This window comes from Letharia lupina, assembly GCF_014066315.1.
Source record: "Letharia lupina isolate WasteWater1 chromosome Unknown contig_11, whole genome shotgun sequence".
Taxonomy (NCBI): Eukaryota; Fungi; Ascomycota; class Lecanoromycetes; order Lecanorales; family Parmeliaceae; genus Letharia; species Letharia lupina.
In genome coordinates this window covers 1172994-1185413 of record NW_023502980.1, presented here as the reverse complement: position 1 = coordinate 1185413, position 12420 = coordinate 1172994, and the positions used below count along the sequence as shown (strand labels likewise).

General features: G+C 33.2%; 2 protein-coding genes across 2 annotated transcripts; both read right to left on the bottom strand.

The window, feature by feature from the left end:
* Positions 1-5641: 5641 nt before the first annotated feature.
* HO133_000925 (uncharacterized protein) lies at positions 5642-7231 on the bottom strand (the record flags this gene model as incomplete). The annotated part of the gene is made up of 3 exons (XM_037291858.1): positions 5642-5806; positions 5954-6349; positions 6404-7231. 3 exons carry the CDS (start codon positions 7229-7231, stop codon positions 5642-5644), a joined length of 1389 nt encoding a protein of 462 aa, XP_037152220.1.
* Positions 7232-8212: 981 nt separating this feature from the next.
* On the bottom strand, positions 8213-9262 carry HO133_000924 (uncharacterized protein; the record flags this gene model as incomplete). Its single annotated transcript, XM_037291857.1, has 3 exons — positions 8213-8401; positions 8445-9049; positions 9100-9262. 3 exons carry the CDS (start codon positions 9260-9262, stop codon positions 8213-8215), a joined length of 957 nt encoding a protein of 318 aa, XP_037152219.1.
* Positions 9263-12420: the final 3158 nt, after the last annotated feature.

Below are 12420 nucleotides of genomic sequence, written 5' to 3'. Positions count from 1 at the left end.
CTTTTTCAGATTTTGTCCAAGGATTGAACACAAGAGGCGGCCCGCTAATAAAATCAGGTTAGCGGGCTTTTCTGGTACTTACATTGAGATTCGTAAGGTACCAACAGGTCTTTTTCTTGGCGTGGTCTTTTCTCTAGCGTGGTCTTTTTTAAAGTGCTAGTATTATCTCGCTAAACGTCCCACGAAAATTATACGCATAAATAAATTCTAAATAATAATTAACTAGGTCTTAAGGCCTAGTAGCATATAGATAGCGATTTACTATATAGCTTAGCTCTAGAAAAACTCTCTTTATATAAAATAGAAGATCTAGAATCTAAATATAAGAAAATGCTAAAAAAATAAGATATAAATAAATAAAAAAAGTATAAAAATCTCTTCTTATAACGAGAGAAATAAGAATAAAAAGTAAAAAATAGATAGAAATATCGTCTATTTAAGACTCTTTTAATATAATAATCTTAACTATTCTATTATAAGTATATATTATACTCTTATTAATTCTTAATTAAACTATAGCGACTAATATTATCTCGCTAAATATCTTATAAAAACTATATATATAAATAAATTCTAAATAATAATTAGTTAGATTTTAAGATCTAATAATATATAGATAGCGGTTTATTATATAATTTAGCTTTAGAAAAATCTTTAAAATAGATAATCTATATCTAATAGAAATTTATTAGCTTTAAATTATATAAAAACGCTAAAGATAATATAATGCGATAAGGATATAGACTAAATAAATCTCGATATATAAATAATATAAGTTAGACTTTTAACGACTAAGTAGTTAAATCTTATTATTAATTAAGTCGATATCTCTCGCGAAAATAATAATCTCTCTATAAAAAGAATATTCTAAATAATAGTTTAAGTAATTAAATATATATAGAGTATTATATAGCGTAGCGATAATATATTATCTTATAAAGGCCTTATTTAAATTAAATAGCGATAATAATCTACTAATAGAGAAGTGAGTAAATAAGTTTTATAGCGAATAAATAAAGTAAATATTATTATTTATAGTAATAATAGATAGCGTAATCCTTCTTTTAAATAAATTTATTTTTAAGAATAATAGTAATAGCTTTATATAATAGCTATATAGCGTAATTAAATATCTTATAATATATTATTATTCGAAATCGCTATTCTTAAATTTAATTTCAAATTATATAAATTCGCTTATATAAAGAAATATAGTAAATATAAAGTAAAAGAAAATATATAAGATAACTTTCTTAAGGGAAGTTTTATTAAATTAGATAAGAATGTAAAGTAATAAATCTCGCGTAATTAAATAACGTTCTTTAATATCGACCTCGCTATATAATCTATAAATATTAATAATTATCTACTATAATAATAAGTAATAAAAGACCTCGAGATTCTTAAATCTTATATTTATATAAACTAAATAGATATTTATAAGATAAGTCTTAATAGATTTAATCTAAATATAATAATTAATTAAATATACTATTTAGTTAATAAGTAATTAAATAATAGCGAAAAACGCGATAGTTTTTAATAGAGTATAAAACTCGATATAGAAGACCTTCGTTATTTAATAACTACTTCTTATCTTATTAACTAGATCTTATTAGAGATATCTCGTAATATTATAATCTAAAGAAGTCTTCTTATATTATAATTTAGATAGATTACGATTTAATAATTTCTATATAAATTAAGAGCGCTTAACTATAAATATAAGTTAATAATTTTATTAAATTTAAAGCGAGAAAATAAATCGATTAAAGTATTTTACTTAATAGAAATTTAAATTATATTATAAATGATATTATATTAAGTAAATAATATAATTATTTATCTAAGCGATACTATAGCTAATTTATATATAGAACTATTATTAATATTCTCGATAATAATATTATTATTATAATAGAGTGTAAGATATAATTAATATAAGTGAGATAATTATCTACAAATAGCTATAAGAATAATAAGTATCTCTTTAAATTAAATATTCTTCTTACGATAGCGAGTAGCGAAGTATATATTAAATATATTATCTAATTTAAAATAAATAGCGATATTCTCGAGAATATACTCTTCTATTTTATACTTATTAAAAGCGTTTATCTATATAGAATAATAATAACGTATAATTATATAGCGAAGTAGTTATATTTTATTCTATCTAAATAAGAAGATATCTTACTAGCGTAAATCCGCTGCGATTACGGCGATAATATAATAATATTTTTATTTTTTAAATAATACGAAATAGAACCTTCTTAAAAAAGTCTTATTAAAGATTATTACTTTAATAAAGAAGAATAGTAAATCTATTATTAACTTAAGCTCGTTATAGAGAATACTCCGTCTATTTAGAAGAGCTTTTATCGATTTTCTCGCTTTTTTTAACTTATTAAAAAAGAGCTTAACCTCTATCTTCTCGCTATTAAATTAAATTTCTAAAAATTCAATTAGAGTATTTTTTTTATTCTTAATATAATTTATCTTTAAATTATAATTATTATAAATAATATTAAAGTCGTCGCTAAATTAGATTATATTATTATTAAATAAAAGAATAGCGAAATAGTTATCTAAATAGTAAAAAACGATATTTTAAAATAGAATAATAACGAGTATTTAATAAAGGGCCTTAGCGAATAAATTGAAAATAAAGAATATAATATATAAATTAAATAATAAAAATCTATCGATATAATAAAAGCTATTTTAAAAGAAATCTAATAACTAAAAATTTAATTCGGCTATAGAGATATATCTAAATACGTTAATGAGATCTCGCTTAATTATAATTATACTCTTACTCTAGACGAGTAAGATATTAATAGTATTATCTAATATAGTATACTCGAATACTTTATAAATCTTATAAATATAGTAATTAACGAATTATAATCGTAAGAAGAAAAGATTATAAATTCTTCTTTAGTCGTCGTTATACTTTGAAATAAAGTCTAATAAAGATAAAATAAAGTATTCTAAGAATTTTATATCTAATCATATTAAATAATCGTTATTCTTCTACTTTTAAAGATTTTTAAATAATATTTTAAGTATTATAGCGATACTAAAATAAGATTTACTTAATAGTAATTAATTAAGACCTTAATAGCTTATTTTAATATCGCGGGCGATAATTACGAGTAAGGTATTAGCGAATATCTAATTAAGATAATTCTTAAGCTATTTCTTTTAGCCGTCTTTTTTTAATAGATTATATTTTTTTAGTAAAAACTTACTTAGCGAGATAAGTATATATAGAAATAATTTAATTATCGACTTAAGATCTCTTAATAATAATTATAATTAAGAGATAAGAGAGAATCTTATACTTAGTAAGATAATATTAGCGAAGATTTTATTAATATAGCTAATAAAAGAATATAATTAGTTATATATATTATATATATATAGATAGCGATAACTTCGAGAATTATATAATTTATTATAATTAAATTAATTATAATAGAATAATTAAAGATTTTAAATATTTTAATAAGAAAATATAAGAGTAATATTACGATATATCTAAGATAAAGCTTAATTTAAGCGTAAATTATATAATAAATAGACTCTTAATTAAATCGACGAAGGTCGCTATCTTAGAATTCGATTTTCTAAATAATTATCGAATATTCGCTATATATAGATATCGTCTTAATAAAGCTAAAGTCTATTATAAATAAAGATCTTATAAAAATAGCGTATTAATTAAAAGATATAGATAATTAATAGATTAGAAATATAGTAGCGATAATTTAATAAAGCTTCTTAAAGAGATAAAGTAATTATTTTATAGATAAAGAAATATATAATTTAATTATAGACCTCGAAATATTAAAGCAATTTTTTAAGTCTCTTAATTTTCTTATCGTTATTAATAAGATAATTAATAAAACTATTAAATAGCTTATTAAGATATTTAATATTAAATATTTTATAGTAGATTTATTTAATATATTTTAAATTTATTACTTTAAAACGAAGAAGAAGAAGAGCTATTATAAGATTATTATCTTAATATAAAAAGAAGTAACGCGATATTACTTTTATTTTAGATAATATTAATATTTTTTATTATAATAAGATTAAAATTAGCTATAAAGCTTAAAGAGATATAGATAATAATTAAGAAGATAAAATAAATAAAAATAACTAATAGATCGATAATATAGAGGTCTAGAGTATAAGTTAATATATAATAGAGGTAGTTAATTAGCGATAAATATAGATTTTATTAATCTTATTCTATATGCGAGCGAGTTCGTCACGATTTTAAAGTATATTATTTTTATTAATTTATACTTATTTAAGTTTCTAATAAACTAATTATAATTAAATAATATAGAAATTATAGATTGAGTCTAACGAGGTAAGTAATTCTATTAAAAGATCTAGTTAGTAAATAGAAGGTATAGCGAGAATAGATAAGGGGAGGAGTCTATTAGAGGATCCTTTTATAAACGATTTTTATAGAGGTGATGATCTGATGGCGGTAGTCTAATATACAGCTATGGCCTTTGCGGTAGACTTGTAAGAACGTTTAGGGGCTATTAATAATGGCTGAATAGCAACGAGTAAGAATAATGTATTTTCCAAATAAAAATTGCTTTCATCTAATATTAGAAAAGAAAAAGTGTAAAAACCTCTTCTTACAACGAGAGGAATACCGCCTATTTAAGGCTCTTCCAACATGGCAATCTCGGCTATCCTGCTATAAGTGTGTGCTGTGCCCTCACTAGCCCCCAGTCAAGCTGTGGCGATAGTCGCCCGGCTTTTCTTTAGTGTGGTCTTTAATGACTGTCGCTAATAGAACCCGTTTACTTTAGACAATCCTTTTTTTGTAGCTGTCCTTCTCGAGACGTCAACAACATTAGGATGCCTCATGTAGAGTCGTGGCCAAGATCAGGGTGGAGTATTCTCCAGCTCAGTACAGGACAGCTCGATTGCTAGTTCCTATAGAGCTTCAAACGATTACAATGCCGATCTGCTGTGATGCTATCTGATGTCTGACATCGAGTGAGCCTATATTGAACTTTGTGCTCAAGATTATCTCGAGACTTTCAATTCTTCCGTAGCAAAGGTATCGAGACGGTCAGAATTCGATCGTAAAGCACGTATCCTACGGTCCCAGATCGCTTTTCCGCATCTTCTCTATTTACTTGAAGGCAGGGTACAGAAGCCGTTATGGATGACTTCGACTTCTAGCAACGGCAATACAATCCCGTCACCACGAGCTTCTTCCGATACCAACATACACATTGCACAAGCCGTATGCTTCCTTCCAACCGGTCCAATACTTGACGTCCATCAGCGTGATACGATGGCCAGACTCGCCGCTCACTGCAGACCGTTTCGACATCCCCCTCTTGTGAAAAAGGATGTCCTGAGTACGTGCGTTCTCGCCTTTAATTTCGAGCTTGCTAAAGACCACTGCGCGGAAACGAGCATGATTCTAAAAATTCTTGTAAAGTGATCGGTATCATGTGTGCTTTGTCAATCGGACATACATAGACGCAAGTGCACCGTTGCCCCCAAGACTCCTTCCATTAAGCTCTCCAGTCCGGAGGCACCTGTCTCCAAAGTGCCGCGGCCATCAGTCCTCCGCCTTGCCTAGTTCTTTTTGCTATTGCTCGCCTTCTTCTTTGTCCTCTTTCTCGTCCTCAAGAGTGACAAGTATGTGGCAAGACGTATTCCCATTTGTCTTTTGCCATTCTGGCCAGAATTTGACTACCATGAGCAGGTGATAGTGGTCCTCGTTAGTGTCGGCATATACAGGCACAGGAAGCCACTGTAAGTACTCCAGTCAGAAAGCTCATTTTCAAGCTCGAGAACCAAGTCAGAAGACAGCTGCAGTAGTTGATGTACCCCAGCAACGTGTCTTGCGGTTCAAATCAAGGTAGGGATTAGGGAAGAGATGGCTGGGGAAGTTACTTACTGGAACACGGGCAACGATTTCCCGTAAGCCGACCAGCTCGCCCTGAGACTCCAGTCGACCACGTACGCCAGCGCGGAACGTCACGGCATTTTGTGCTTCAGCCAGGCCCATGATGAAGCTGGGACCTTTGCGATTGCCAGAGGGGGTTACTATGAAGAAGATGCGATCGGAAAGCTCAGGAGGGAAGATCACCTGCGGGTGTTCTAGTGTTGCGCAGCTGGAGCTCGGAGATGTTGGAATAGTTGTGGTAGGAGTAAAAAACGTCTGAGTGCCTGTGTTCATGCAGCGTGGAAGATCTTGTGTTGAAGGCGAATCGGATGTGGTTGGGCTCGGAGAGAGTCCCGAAGAGCGGCGAAGGCTATCGTCATCCTCAGAATGAGAAGCCCGAGACTCAGGCTAAAAACGTCAGCAGGAGACCCTTTTAGTCGACATACGGCCTCATAGACTCACATTTGGCACCGGAGGACGAGCAATCTCTTTCCGCAGTAGGGCCATTGCATGGTCGCTAGTTGGACCCGCAATCCTGTACATGAGAGTTGGACTTACGCCTCGGTTGTAAACAGGAGAAGTAGGAAAAATTGCATAATCTGGCGTTTTTTCGGTAGTCCAGTATGGGGATGTCGGGATTATTCCTCCATTCGCAGCAAGAGAAGTGGTGTCAGGACCAGTTATTTGGTAAAGGGAGCTTGGATGTATGCTAGGATTGGCAGCAAGGGATGTAGGAATTACCGCAGGACCGACAGCAGCAAAGGTAGGAGACCCATCAGGAGCGCTCGAGGGCACCATTTCTGTGTCCTGCATGTGTTCTGCTTTGGCGTGATTATAGGCTGCCTCACGGCTCCCGAAGTGTCTGCCACAGCCAAAGCACACCGAATATTTACCGTCTCCGCTACCTTCGCGTTCTTCTTGGCCGGGAGTGTCTGTGGTTGGGCTGGCCTCCACTTTTATAGCAGGAGTAAAAGGCGTGGTCGTTTCTGGAGCAGACGCCGGAGTGGCAGCAGGAGAGTTTGAAACGGTGGGCGACTCAATCTCCTCGTGAAGGACGTGTGCTGTCAGCGCGGCATGAGAGTTTGCCTTGGAACGACTCCAGAAATGTTTACCACAGTCGTCGCAGACGATGGAGTATTGCACTTCATCGACATTTGAATCTGCTGTTTGTGTGTTCAGGCTGGTCTCAAGCGCTGCACGAGAAGTGGAAACCGCGTTGGAACCACTGTGAGATAGGCTTTCAAGTCCTGGAAGCCAGTCCATGTGATCTTTTGACCACGTTGGTGCCATTATCGCGAGAGTAGGCAAGACTGATGGAGAGGTTTGAGTAGGAATGAGGTACTTTCGTGACATGAAGTTGCTTACTGAGAAGCTTCATAGTGGCTAGGTCCCGCAAGCTCAACACATCTTTAAGGTGAGGCATATGGGTGTTGATGCTGAACCTGTCATGTACATGAGAAGAGTCAATTCGTACAAAAGCGTCCCGCTCCTTCAGTGAAGTGAGCCCAGATCATGGAGACAAGGACAATTGTCATAGAGGCAAAAATGCCGTTCTCACCTGTTCTTCCAAGTACTTGAACGGGCCAAAAACTGTCAAAAACCAGAATGAATCCGCACTATATTCAACAAAACCTTCCTGTCTCCACATATGGTACTAGCGAGGCGGCGAAATGATCACCTTGATCCCAATATACCTGGTTGGTCTTATTCCATCGTATCCCCGGAGCCGAAAGTCTCATACTGCAAGAAACCGGCGCTGGCTATGAACCGAGGTAGGATCGACAGGAACCTCGAGTTAAAAGTCGTCATGTATGTTCTCTACCAGTCAAGCAGAATGTGCAATCACTTGAGAAAGCTCCCGCCGACGACCACAACGATGCCTGATGCCCAATTGCCTAGACAATATTCCTTCGGGCTCCCCCTTATCCACAGAATGCTGCTAGCGAAAGATCCTTCTTCATCTGGCGTCCAAACTATCCAACTCGAAGGACATACTGAGTCCTAAGACTAGCATTGCCAATAATATACAAATGTCTTTTTCTTCTCAATGCCCGCCCGTTGCCAAAGAATTTCGTCTTGGTAAACCAAATTGTATACTAATGAGTTATTATATGGCTACCTGAAGCCGTATCTCAAAGAAAGAGAAAATTGCGCGGAAGAGAAGAAAGCAAGTCATGACACAAAACTTCGAGATCAGTTTATTATAGAACAAAGGGAAAGCCAGTCAAAAGGCTTCAAACCTTCTTCAGCATTCCTAGGTGCACTCAATGCTCAAACCAGCTTCGTGACCAGCTTCCCCGTGTTCGCCCCCTCAAGCAGCGACATCCACGTCTTCGGTACATCTTCAAACTTATTATCAACCACAGTCTCATTCTCCTCGCCCACCTTGATCTTTCCTTCCTTCGCCGCTGTCACCATCTCTTTCACAGCCTGCGGCCCCTTTCCTTCCGCCCAAAAGTCCTTAGTGATAACCCCCCTCGATCTCAATCCTATTCGAGAAAACCTCAAACCAATTCTTCAAGGTCGTTTGCTTCTCATTTCTATTATAATCGGTGATAGCCCCACAAGCAGCGATCCTGCCTCCCTGCTTCATCCGCATCAACATCAGATCGAGAATCTCGCCTCCGACGTTGTCGAAATAAACCTCCACAAAGCCATCAGTCGCCTTGACTAAATCCTGCTTAAAGCAGAACTTCTTGTAATTCAGACACACGTCAGCTCCCAAACTCTCGACCCATTTGGCCTTGTCATCACTCCCCGCTATATCAACTACCTTCTTGCACCCCAGCATCTTCTTCGCAATCTGAACGACCATACTCCCCGTAGCCCCTGCAGCTCCACTGACGACAACAGTATCCTCCCTCCCCACCCTCGCTATGATTTTCGTTCCGTAGTAAGCCGTCAAGCCGGTCAAACCGAAAGCGCCCAAATAATGCGTGGCGCTCAAACCGGGGATGTCCTCACAGGCCTGGCATTCCACGGCGTCCTGCACCGAGTATTCCGCCCAACCTGTTGTAGCCAACACCTTGTCGCCCCTGCTGTAATTGGACGATTTGGACTCGACGACTTGGGCGATCGATCGAGCGCGCATGATGCCATCTTGCGGGACTGGAGGAACGTAAAGACGTTCGGTATCGACGTCTTGATAATCCAGGCACGCTGGGCAGGGTCATTGGATATATAGAGCGACCTGACGAGGACTTGGTCATCGTTCAGGGAGGGCAGCGAGGCCGTTTCGAGGGTGAAAGTCTGATTGGGACCAGAGAGTTCGGGGAGATCGGTAGGCTTGTTGGTTAGAACCCACTGGGTTGGGCTGGACATGGTGGATTGTTGGAAGGGTCGGGCGAGCTTTTGGAGATCTACCGGACATGGTTGAGTAGGTGCTGCCAATTGACAGTATAACAGTCCTATCACAGGATTACCCCAAGGAACAAGCGGTTCAAGGTACGCTCCTGGCTCGACATATCTATCGAGCCAGTGAGTTGCCTCCTGTGGAATTGACCTGGGTTTTTAACAGTTAGGTGCCAAATTCTACTACCTGCGGAAAGTGCGGCATAACTGGAACGACGTGAGCTGTGTCAAAATCCTGCAACAGTTTGTCGTCGCACTGACGAGCGATTCCCGGATCTTGATCGACGAGTACGTGCTACCAGAGATTGGGGCGCATTGCCACGTTGCCACGTTCGATCTCGTCATAATGACCTTGTTTGCGGAAAGGAGCTGACTAGAAAGCAATGAAACCAACTTGCTGAACAAGCTGGGTTACGTATATTGTTGGTAAATACCTGGGTATGCAGTTACTGCTATAATGAGACTTATCACTAGATATGGTATTCTTAATGATATTTTAGGAAGAAGGATATCTATGTATAGGGAAGGCCTTTATATATTAATGACTAGGCCGAATGAGTACTAGTGGTAGCGAGTGTTGAGTTATTCTAATACTGGCAAAAACAAAAAGTAAGGCTATTTATATGCTATTAAAAATATTCCTTCTCCGTAGCCTCTATTTACTCGCTTTATTGCGATAGGTGTAGATTTGATTATGCTTAGCGTATTTCTAGTAGTAATAAGAGAAAGATAATCCCTTATTAATCGATATTTTATCTTTTTATTTATTCTTCTAGATCTAGATCTAATTAATTCGTATTTACTAGTCTTTATAATATATTATATTTCTTATTCTTCGTTATCGTATTGACTAGATTCTTATCTTTTTTAATCTAGAGAATCTCGATGATTTTCTATTACTTATAAGATTATCTTAGATATAGAATATCTATTATTAATCTCTTCTTCTAAGTTATCTCTAGCTTAATAAAATATTTATATAAGAATTTTAAGTCTATATATATAAAGAGAGATATCTTTTTTTAAGAAGTATTAGAGAAGATCTAGTTTAGAGTGAACTTTATAATAATTATAATATCGAATCTTAGAGATAATACGTAAAGTTCGGAGATTAATACGCTTCTAGTAACTCGGCGATATTTAATTAATTATTAATAAATGATATTAGCATTATTTTAAGTATTAGTTAGAACTATTATATAGTCGATTTAAGAAGAGAGATCTTTATTATTAGCGAATAACGAATTTATAAAAGTTACGATTCTTAGAGACGTTATATTTAACTTAATAAATATAAGATCTCTTTTTTTCATTTATTATAAAAGATAGCGATTTAGATATTAAGTATTCTTATATATAAGCTCTATAATCTAGACGATATATAATAAGATAAATATCGCTTATAATTATAACACAGTAGCGATATATACTCTTTATACTCGCTAGGCGATATACTATTTTTTCGTAAATAGTTTTATAAGTAATTAAATCTTCTTCGCTTATCTAAGTTAATTAATTCTTATATTATTTTTAAAAGTAATAACGAATTTATTAAATTCGAGAGGTTATTATAAAGTAAGTCTCTCGAATAGCTTAGCGAGTAGTTTAGCGATATATAGTTCTTATAATTCTATATTTATAAACTCGATAATATTGATAATAAGAGAGTTATCGATTTATAAATTAATAATTACTATTATATTATTATTAAATAGTAAATAAGTATTAAATATAGACGAGGTTATTTCTAGCTTCTTTATATAATACTTATAATATATCTAAAATTAGTAAGTATCGAACTTAGTAATATTATAGAGAAAGAGAATAATACGAAATATCGTTTTTAAGAATAATTCTATTTCAACTAGGGTTAAAATAAAGATATCTCTAATTAACTTAAATCGAGATTATATATATATCTAAGTAATATCGCGTAGATATAGAGATAACTATAAAATAACTAACGTTAGAACGATAATAAGCTATTAATTAACTCGTTAAATATTAGTACTCGCAAATAGTAAGACTATATAGAAAATAACGTATATATAAGTAGATATATAGATAGATGCTTAGATATATTCAATACTAAGATAGCTAAGACCTTTCTAAAAATATAAATAATTTAGAAAAGACTTCTTAGCGCTAGAAAAACTCCTATATCTAAGCGATATACTCTAGAGTAAAAATGAAGCTATAGCTATATATAGATGTAAGTAGAAGAGAGAATAATTTGAATAAAGAGTCTATTATAGATACAGTGATCATATAAGTAATACTCGCTATATCCATCTATCTCCCGTATATCGCATATTATATATCGTATAATAATAAGATAATTAATTAAATAGCTACTAACGCTATAGTCTTATAATAAACTTACTAATCTATAATCTTATTATTATAATTAATACTCGTAAATAATAAGACTATATAGAAAATAACGTATATATAAGTAGATATATAGATAGATGCTTAAATACATTTAATACTAAAATAGCTAAGATCTTTCTAGATATATAAATAATCTAGAAAAGGTCTTTTAGCGCTAGAAAAACTCTTAAATAACTTAAGACGTCGTTTAAAGAGAGTAAAGGTCTCGAGAAGAACTTCTAATAGTATCTATCGTAGTAAGTAATAGAAATTAATAATACTAGCGCGAATGGGCTAGAAGATACTAATATCGTAGTAATACTCTAAGTATATAAGTTAAATAAGTAATAATATATAGGCGATAAGAATCTAACTTCTAACGATCTAGTAATTAAATCTCGTTATTACTAAGGTCGATATTATATACTAATATTATAATCTCTCTATAAAAGAAATAATCTAAATAATAGCCCTTAATATTAAATAACGTTAGTATCTCGCGAAGGTTACTAATAACGATCTTTCTAGTAAAGAAAAAGCTCTTTAGCTAAAATAGCGGTGTATTAAATAAAACTTCTTATCTAAAGAGATATCGTAAGACTTTAACTACGTATACGTTATCGTCTAATATAACTACTATAAATATAATCTTATAACGAAATAGGTTTATTTTAAACGCTAGAAGCGTAAGTTTTAAGTAATTATCGAATAATCTTATCGAGCGATATATAAGAAACTATTTATCGAAGTTCTTC